The sequence below is a fragment of the Toxorhynchites rutilus genome, chromosome 3 (genome assembly GCF_029784135.1).
Source record: "Toxorhynchites rutilus septentrionalis strain SRP chromosome 3, ASM2978413v1, whole genome shotgun sequence".
NCBI classification, from domain to species: Eukaryota; Metazoa; Arthropoda; class Insecta; order Diptera; family Culicidae; genus Toxorhynchites; species Toxorhynchites rutilus.
In genome coordinates this window covers 277,276,761-277,287,340 of record NC_073746.1, presented here as the reverse complement: position 1 = coordinate 277,287,340, position 10,580 = coordinate 277,276,761, and the positions used below count along the sequence as shown (strand labels likewise).

General features: G+C 40.1%; 1 protein-coding gene and 1 long non-coding RNA gene across 2 annotated transcripts; both read right to left on the bottom strand.

Moving 5' to 3' along the window:
• Positions 1-377: 377 nt before the first annotated feature.
• Positions 378-1,943, bottom strand: LOC129779092 (uncharacterized). Its single transcript, XR_008743564.1, has 3 exons — positions 1,154-1,943; positions 694-1,010; positions 378-630 (listed from the first exon to the last, which is right to left on the bottom strand). It is a non-coding gene; the product is annotated as an uncharacterized LOC129779092 (long non-coding RNA).
• Positions 1,944-3,203: 1,260 nt separating this feature from the next.
• On the bottom strand, positions 3,204-10,580 carry LOC129778611 (uncharacterized). Its single transcript, XM_055785626.1, has 2 exons — positions 8,009-10,580; positions 3,204-7,954 (listed from the first exon to the last, which is right to left on the bottom strand). The coding sequence occupies exon 2, from the start codon at positions 6,304-6,306 to the stop codon at positions 4,054-4,056; it is 2,253 nt and encodes a 750-aa protein (XP_055641601.1). The 5' UTR covers positions 6,307-7,954; positions 8,009-10,580; the 3' UTR covers positions 3,204-4,053.

Here is a 10,580-nt window from a genome sequence, read left to right as displayed (position 1 = left end):
ATATACCGCTCCCCTAACCAACTTAGTGACGAAACGGCCTCACCTTGTACCATAGACCCGTCTTGCGCTGTACATGGTGACAGACATAAATTTTTCGAAGTACAACGCTACACTGAGAGGAAAATTTAGTAAATATGACGAATTTTTTGGTACATGTTACCAATTCTCTAGTCATTTTCTACCCTACTAATCATTGGTACATGTTACAAAAAAAATGGTAGGCACATATGTCAAACAAACTACAAATTGTTGGTCGAACATTGGGGCAATAACAGTGAAAATTTTGCTTCATATTTGTGAGAGGTAATCATCAGGGATAATGACAAAATTTTTAATAATTATTTTTAATTTAAAAAATTGTATTTGATTGCGTTTAATTCTACATACTTAGAATACATTATACTTATAACTTATTCTATAAACAACATCAATAATTCTCGTTGGAATCATTCTAACAACTGCGTACAAGAGGCAAATTTTAATCGCAGCCTCAACCACCTCAATTTGATGAGCATTTCCAAAGCAAGTTCCCGTTCCTCTTCCTGCTGCATCGCTCTGATTTGCATTAGCTGATTAGCAGACTGACGGTAGAATTAGCACGTTTCATCCGTATTTTGTTCTCTCGTGTCCCTATGAAGAAAGGAAATACATATGTTAATGATATTAAATATGCAATAAATTATGTATGTTCACCTTAAGTTTTTTACGGTCGATGATGTGTTGAAGAAAGATTCCAATCTTAGCGACAAACTCGCCGTTACCTTCAATCCCATAGCTTGGATGGTTTTTGGTAAACAAGTATTACGAGTCTGGGATCATGTCAGCTGTAAAGACAAGGAAAAAGGTCAATAGTGTTGTAATGTACAGAATATAACTGATGTTTATCCTTGGCGGGAATATGAAAATAGTTTCCCGACCGAGGTGACTGATGTAATGATGTAAAAAAAACGAATACTTATCTCCGATTTGTTTATGATGAATGATTGAACTGCATATAATTTCAAGGCCAACTAAAAAAGAAAAAAATTGTATTAGGTCAATTATGTTAAAATGGATCAAAATTTCTTGTGATATTTTCCCCGCCGAAAAGACGAAAACAAATTCTCGGGGGAGATGAATACATAATTGAATTCAATAAAAACAAAGTGCTTACCTCCGAATCGCTTCGTCTCCAGGTAGAATTTGGTTGGCTTTCAAAGTCGACACTTCATCTGCGTAAGCCTCTCTCTGCACCTGTTTTACAATCTCGACTTCCGCAGCTTCGAACTCTTGTTGAGTTATTCGACCTCCACGTTTTTGACTCGTTCTACCGGCGTTATTCGAAAATCGCATCACGTAAGTCATGCTGCGTAGCAATTTTTCCCACGCTCGTAGGCAATCATAGGTTCCCATGTGGTATGAAACAGAATTGACGGTCGCATTTCCTCAGTTGTGTCCAACATTTGATCCATAAAACTCGGCCATTCATCTTCTGGAGAGCGCAAAAACTCCGGACCATTGAACCACCGACTGTCATCGTTAAAGTACGGCCCACTGCCCCACTTCGTCGCCTCATCAGCCGGGTTGTATTCCGATGGAACGCATCTCCATTCGTCCACGGACGTAGTTTCCTGAATCTCGCCTACTCGATTTGCGACAAATGGTCGATAATTTCTCGGGTCCGCTCGAATCCACGCCAGTACTACTGAATTGTCCGTCCACAAGACTCTTCTTTTGACGTAGGACTACGTCTTTCATTTCTATACCGGGGTGTAAAATCAAAGTTTCGAAAACGAAAGCGTTACGCCGGAGACCGAGATTTTGAGTGTTAATAGCTCCTAAACAACTGAACGAAATGGTATGATAAATACTTCATCCGAAAGATAAAATGTCTACGCGTTCTATACTTGTTACTTTCTGATCCAAAAACTTGTTTCAATAGTCCTAAATTTGCTTTCAAAACAGGCTATTGAAATCACCAATCGGTATATAAGCGAGCGCCGCTCGGAAATCCACTCAGTTCTAATTGAACAGCGATTGGAGCATGTTGTCGCTGTTATGGTGAAGCTCTTCATTTATCATGAAAGCGCGGATGAACGGTGTCACCAAGAGCCTGTTTGTGCACCTTAGGTCAGAAGGGAATCCATCAGGAGGAGAGTGATGCCACAAATGGTTCCCCGGGAAGATCTCGAAGCAGCCGCTACACACACATACACACATACACGCGCGGAATTCTTTCCGTTTGGATGCCATTCAGCATCGAGAAAGATCCGGAAAATAATCTGCCAGTTCCTCTGGGAATTTAAAAATACATTCATGTGAAAGAGTTTATTTGAATGTTTTCTATCCATGTAACACTGTGACCTAATATGTTTCAATCAAGTGCTATTAACAGATGGTTATCGAGTTAGCATAAACCACTGGTGGGCTTCCAGTATCGAGGAAAATGTGGAAATATCTAATCGTTACTGAAAATAATCTGCCAGTTCCTCTGGGAATTTAAAATTACATTCATGTGAAAGAGTTTATTTGAATGTTTTCTATCCATGTAACACTGTGACCAAATACATTTGGTTTTGTGATTTTTCAATCAATCGCAATTAACAGGATAGGTTCTGAAGATTATTCTTCCCCATCAGTAGGATATTTCTGTATCCAATATTGTATGCGCCCGCAATCGATTATTGCTCAGTCGCCGAAAGTTCCGAGCTCAGAGAGTTCATTCCCCTCTAGTTTGCCTTCCAAATTTCCATCGTAAACCACACCTTCTCTCGATTCAATCACGCACAAAAAGCATACTTAAGCGATATTCTGGTGGTGAGACGCATTCATTTTTCGTGAGGACATCGACAAGACAACATCGTCGCTGAGGGTGCTGGACGGCGAAGGATCGAGATCTGCCCTGAAACGCAAGCAGTTTGTTTGAAACTGTGAGGGAGCACAGAGAAGCCGATCCTTCAGGAGAAGAGAAGGTGACCATCGAAGCAGCCGCTACACATACACATACACGCACGGAATTCTTTCCGTTTGGATGCCGTTCAGCATCGAGAAAGATCCGGAAAATAATCTGCAAGTTCCTCTAGGAATTAAAAAATACATTCATGTGAAAGAGTTTATTTTAATGTTTTCTATCCATGTAACACTGTGACCAAATACATTTGGTTTTGTGATTTTTCAATCAATCGCAATTAACAGGATATCTTCTGAAGATTATTCTTCCCCATCAGTAGGATATTTCCGTATCCAATATTGGATGCATAAAACCTTGTGCCTCCAACGTAACGCTCTCGTTTTCGAAGTTCTCCAAATATTCATTCATTTAGAATGAATTCAGATTCAACTTCAAACAAATGATCTCTAAATCAACGATAGTCCTACGTCACCTTTGCGGTTATACCATAGATATAACCCACTTTCTGTTTTTATAGGAATAGAGTGGCTAGTTAACACGAACTTCATCATTCTAGTCCCCAGGAGGCATCCTTGCAGTTCCAGCTTCGGAATAGTCATAGGTTTGAGCGGCGCCACTTTGGCCTTTGCAGCAACAAGAGTACATTGAGGCGAACCGTCAGCATTGGTCGTCCGCAATTACAACGCACAAGAATACGCAAACAAACTTGCATCTACGAAAACATGGAGTTCAGCTTCCTTGTAAGTTTGCGCCGATGCCTCCGGGAAATAGCAGCGGGAAATACGAATATTTGTTATGAACGATATCAACTTTATCCACCTGGACCAATCTTCGTATTGAATGTCACCGACATCTTCGTCCCAACCTGTTCCAGCGCGCCACAGGTCTTGCATTAGTATCTTCCCGTGGATCAAAAATGTAGACAAAATTCCCAAGGGGTCGAACAAAGTCATGACACATCTTAAAACTGAAGAGACTAAAACTGAAGAGACAAGTCGGTCTTTTGCCACTTTCCAACAGCGACTGAACCTCACCACTCATTTGAGTGTTAAAAGATAGATTGTCTGTCAGAGGATCCCACAACATTCCGAGTATACGTTCAGTGTTGTTAACTGTACTTATAATACTCTTACTGGAGGAGGATTGCGTTTCCCCAAGATGTTCTAGAACTTTTTGATTATTTGAAATCCAATTCTCAACTGAAATCCACCGTTACGGAAAATCTGGCGAACTTCATTGGAAACACGACACGCTTCTTCCTCCGACCCGAAACTGTCTAAGTAATCGTCTACGTATGTGCTCTGTAGAATGCCTTCAGCTGCTCTAGGAAACTGGTCACTGTGTTCGCGTGCGTTTTTATTCTTTACGAACTGAACCGATGCCGGTGAACATGTCGATCCAAACGTAGCAACATCCGCCAGGTAAATGTCTGGATCTCGAGTAGGAACTTCCCGCCACAAAATTCGCTGCGAGTGCTTGTCAGTCTCGCGCATTAAAATCTGCAGAAACATCTTCTTCACATCTGAGCATACAGCTATCTTAAATTGTCGAAAACGAAACAATACGCCTAGTAATGGTACCAACTGATCTGGCCCTTTCAGCAAAACGCTGTTCAGCGAAACTCCTTTAACTTTCGCCGCGGCATCCCAGACAATACGTGTCTTTCCAGGCTTTTTCGGATTAACCACAGTCCCCACAGGGAGATACCATATTCTCTGAGGATTCGCTGCCTTCAATTCTTTCTCCGTAGCTTTATGGATATAGCCTTTGTCCACAAACTCCCGAATTTGTTGATGAACGTTTTCCTTCAATACTGGATTACATGCCATTTTTCTTTCCAGGCATTCCAGCCTCCGCAATGCCATCGAGCAGCTATCTGGTAGTTTTGTATGGTCGTCCTTCCAGAGCAAGCCAGTTTCAAATTTTTCTCCTACTCGTACCGTCGTCTGTTCGAGCAAGTCTAGTGCTCGTTGCTCTTCTTTAGAACGCAATGTTACATTGCCCACTCCGACCTCTTCAAGCTCGTACAACTGCTTCACCGCATCCTGCAAGTCTTTATTTGAAGAACATTCGCAAACATGAAGATTATACTGATTTGCTACTCCTAGGGACTGTTTCCCGTAAACACACCAGCCAAGCCTTGTTTTCACAGCGACCGGTCCCTCCCCTTTGCCTTCTCTTGATTTCAACGGAACAGATAAATTAAGATTGTCGAGCCCTATCAACAACCTAGGTACGGCATTCTTGTAGCTTTTTATTGGGAGCTGCTTGAGACGGCCAAACTGCTTAACAGCTTCCTCCATTCGAAAAGTCTGACTGGGAAGATTAAGACTCGACACGGTACGAACGTTTATCATATTAAAGCGTTTTTCTGATCCGACTCCACCGACGGTAATGTTGATTATTTTTGATGTTTCCTCGATTCTTGAAGTATTACCCGTCCATCGAAGACACAAAGGTTGAATTGTTCCGCTCGCACCAATCTGCTCTGCAATATCACCTTCTATCAAGGTCAAGGATGAACCTTCGTCCAAGAAGGCATAAGTATTCACGACACCTGTTTGTCCATAGAGCGTTACAGGTACGATTCGAAATAGAACACTCGATCCAAGATATCGATGAGTATGACTCTCTGCTAACTGAGTTGGCAGACCTGCCCTCTGCCTTGTCGAATGTAGTAATGGGTGGTGCCGAAACTGGCAACCAGCAATATTGCAACGACTGCTACTCCTGCAGGATCGCCTACCATGATTGAAAAGACAGTTCTGGCACAGCGACATGGCTCTTATCTTTCGCCAGCGCTCGTCGACATTTAAATTTCTGAACCCCTGACATTCTCGTATACGATGTCCAACCTCTTTGCAAAAGCTGCACTCGATCTGCTTGTGTACTGCCAAAGGTTGATCATCAGCATCGTCCCCCGTATGTGAGTGAACGTACCCTCTCGACTTCGACCTTTCAGATTCAAATAACACCACGCTAGACGCATCACCGACGATACATTCCATGTAGTCACTGAATGTCTTTAAGTCAACTACACCAAGGCTCCGCTTGTACCCAGCCCACATTAGTTTTTGGTCAGCTGGTAATTTCCCAACGAGCTCCTGGAGAAGCATAGGGTTAGACAAATGCGCATGTTCGTTGGCCGCCACGATATGATCGCAAAAGGCTTGCACCGACAATCCATACTCGATAAGCCCTTCCAATTTGTCATGCTTCAGAGGCGGAATATTTCGTACTCTCTCCAACAAAGCATTTATTAATAATTCCGGGCGTCCGTATCGCATACGGAGTGTTTCAATGACTTGTGGCACAACTGCAGGTAGCACCAAGCGACTACGAACCGTTTCGAGTGCTGGCCCCTTGAGACACCTTTGTAGACGCAGCATATTCTCCCAATTCGTATACCCACACATCACCGTTGTGTGTTCGTAGCTGGAGATGAAAATGGGCCAATCCGCTGGGTTACCCGAGAACTGTGGAAGTTCACGAGCTAACGATTGTCGTGCAGCAAGCTGCTGCGGCGTGGGTCCATTCTGGTTATTTTCAGATCGACGCTGTGTGTCGTCTGGTAGATGAAATGGCGATGAATGTACGTTCCTAAGCGTCGAATGTGCAAAGGATTCACGCGGGTGCCCGCGATCAGTGTTGGAAGTGTGACGAGGATAACGATTATTCACAGTGGTTTGCTCAGATTCGCGAACATTAAAATTGCATATATTGTGCGCGGTTCTATCGTATATCGTCGTAGGAGTGATATTATCGCTTTGTTTTTTATTTCTATTGATTTCGGATTGATTTATTTCACCTGTGCCAGTAGTCGCACTAGCGACGAACTTTTTAATGGCGCCTAGATTTCTAGGCTGTATGTTACCTATTTGTGGATATCCTGATTGCTGCGACAAATCTTGCCCATGTTGGCTTACTTCTATATTTCTCCCGTGGAGCGGTGTAAGCCCTAGCTGTCTTTTGAACAGCTGTAGCTGACGCTCCAACTCTTCCACCTGTTGCAGATCAGAAGGGCCAAGTGCAGTGTAAACATATAAAAGTTTGAATGAAAATTTTTACTTAATATTGTTTGATTACCTAACACATGTAGTTCTGACACTCACTTAACCATTTGTCGATGCATTTCCTGTTTGTTCCACAAATAATTACTATTATAATATAAAACCATCATTAGACACAGTTTTCGTTCAATATTCTGCGATATCGGAAAAAAAACTTTTATTTAATCACATAAAATAAATATTCGATACGTTAAAGTAAATTTTCATTCATAATTTTGATTTTGAAATTTATTCCACCTGAATATCCATCATTATTTTCACCTCCCAATGAAAGCACACGTAGCTTAATGCCGTCTACTCTACTCTTCAAAATCAGAATCCGAATTGGATTACGATTCCAATAATACAAAAGCAAAAGCAGCAGGTTTTCCATTTTCATAGTCTTTATTTTTAGATTTTCCAAAACAATATTCGGAACTTGACAGTTCAGTATAATTGTATTGGTGAACCCGAGTGCCAACCCATGAAACATCTCAGTGCGAAACTAACAGCTTTCGGGGCGAACTAGTGCGACACTGAGTGCGAAACTGAGTGATTAAAAAAACGTTTTGACAGCAGTTAGTGCGGCACTGGGGTTGAAACTGAACAAAAACGAATTCGCTATTAGAAGATTTGTTTTTGTTTTGTTTCTGTCGCTGTCAGTTGTAATTCGAATCAGCCATGTAGGGTCCAAGACGGGTCTATGGTACTAGGTGAGGCCGTTTCGTCACTAAGTTGGTTAGGGGAGCGGTATATGAAAACAGCACGGAAGAAAGTAGAAGGGGAATTATTTGCTTGTAGCGTGAAAGAGACAGACTGATCACGAGCGAGCTTCGGCAATAGCGTATTGTGTTTTGTTTACAAACAAAACACAGTAGACTTCCAAGATGGCTGAAGAGTGGTTTTAGCAAGTTGGCCCACCTTAGTATATACTTCTAGGCGCCTTGGTAGGGTCTAGCGGGATACGGTTTGCGTTAGCTGGCAAGGTTGCCACTTCATTTGATCGATGCATCTGCTGTAACACTTATCATCATTTTCTTAGTTCAAAAACAAAATCCAGATGTCTCACCGATCGTTTACATTTTGCATTAGATCGCCAATAGTTCTCACATGCAGGAATCGTGCATTTTTCTACTTGTGTTTGATTGTGCTCTCGAATTTCCTTCTTTAATTCAACCATTGTCAACATTTTTATAGTTTTCACTACTGAAAGAGGTAAATAAATAACATGTTATATATAAAATTGCGCAGAATTAAATTTCTTACAAACTCATCGCAATCAAATATTCTTTTATGATTATAACATTGTAATTTGTGGAAAGAATTACAAACCTTCTATAAGCTCACATGGCAAAATTTAAAACCATCATCACTTTCACCACAGCGGCGCTCGTGGTCGTGATTATTTTTATTAATTTCTATTTACAATCATTTTAGCCATTAAATATCATCAATAAATGATAAGAAAATCATATTTTTGTCTATTTACAATGGTCGCAACACGCGATGTGACCAAAGTCATAGATAATCTTCGAAGTGTTTATGTTTGATTGTGAATATAGGTTATGAACTTCCGGACATTTTTCAGAAGCTCAAACTGTGAATAATGACGATGCAATCGATGTCATACCAAGTCGGTTGATACAATTGATTATGCAGGGGATTTTTTTCGACCGATACGAGAACGATCTGCAATATTTGAAGCGCAACAAATGCCACCCATAATTTACCTAGTAAAAAAAAAGTAAATTATAATACTTGTACCGAATCATTCATCATATGTTATGAATGAAACAATGTAAAATGATGATGTTTTGTTTTTCTGGTATGAAATTCGTTCAAATTTTCGAGAAAAATCAGAATTTATCTTCCAATTTTCCGGTTTCACGAATTCTTTCTGCGCTAAAAAGGTTAGAAAATCGTCATTTTACAATGTGGTATGTATATTTCGAAGAATTGCTTGGTATAAGTGTTGTAACTTTTACTTTTTCTCAATTAAATAAGCATGTGAGTAGCATGTGTTGCGTTGAAAATACTGCAAATCCTTCTCGTATCGACCCTTACATTATCAATGATATCATCTAATATATCTAATATGATATCGATTTCATCACCATTAAGGCCCATTTATACGTTGCTAGTAGCTGACTTGAGAATTAGTAGCTACTGACCCGGTGAACTCGCTTGACAATTGGTTGACTCGCCTTGTCCGTTCACACAGTGTGAGATGCTGACGCGAAACTAGATACTGCAGCATTGGCTTACCAGGGATGCCAGATGATTTTTGAAATGTCCATCAAATAGTCAGAAACAGCAATCAGGTCCGAATTTGACAGATGATTGATCTGAATTCGACTTCTCTATAGGCAGTATTCGTCTCAGGTTTTCAGATGAATATATTTTATTTAGTTGCACAATTTTATAATAAAAATACTTTGTGCTGAATTTCTTCGAACTGAAGGTACTATCCGAAAAAGCAGAAAGGCGAAATGATTTGGGCCAGGAATTGAATGCAAGGAAAAGGAGCAATAAAAAAAATATGGAAGGAACTCTTTGATGATGATCCTCTGGAGTACAGAGCAGTGTTGAGAAAAACACCTGAATTAGAGGAAACACTGTTGGATTCCATTGGTCCAAAAATACAACGCCAAGATACACTCATGAGGGATGCTATACCTGCAAGAGTGAAATTAAAAAACGACATTGATGTGCCTTGCTTCTGGAATATCGTTCAGATTGTTGTCGATATTTTTTAGAATCTCGAAAGCATTCATAGCTAAGATAATTCCGGAAGTATGTGATGCTATAAATGACAACCTAAAAGATTTTTTTTAAATTTTATTTAGTTTGCCTTGCCAGCAGCTTCGTGTACCAATTTTTGAAATAAAAATGATGGTAGATTTGCAGGTGGAATAAATACGCGTCAAAATTGAAATAATGAATGAAAATGTACTTTTTAAAATCGGATGTGTATTATGTTTTTAGAACAATACTTTCTTTGCAAGTTGTGAGTAAATTTTGAATTAAAATTATGCCTGATAATGATTCTATATTAGAGATTCTCAAGAAAGCTATCTCAAAAAGAAAGCGTGCCCAGCCAGCGTGCATATCAAAATAACAACGATTTCGTTTAGAAACTATGAGGGTTTTATTTGTTTTTCCAATAATTTTCAAGTCTATAAATATCTTCGCATATTTTCAAATACCTTAAAAATAGAGACATGTCTTTACATTTGGCATCCCTGATTCGGAGGCTAAATTCTGTTTTTGACGTTTTGAGAGTTGCGAGTGCGAGTGAATTCAAAAAACTTTGAAGTAGCTCGCACGCCGGATTACACATGACACTAACTGGCATGATGTGTTCACACGGTGTGAGTAGCTGCACTGCAGTAACTGACTAGACCTACTCGTATGCTTACTCGCACCGTCTGAACCCGGCTTTATGCACAGTATGCATAACCTGTATGCGTTATCAACCTCAAAATTGTCGAAGATTATCAATGATACTGGTTTAATCACGTGTTAAAACCATCTCAAATATACAAAGCCCTAACTTTCTTACCATATACTGACGATATTTAATGGTTGAAATGAATTTAAATAGAAATAAAATGAATAATCACGACCGAATCTTGCTTGTC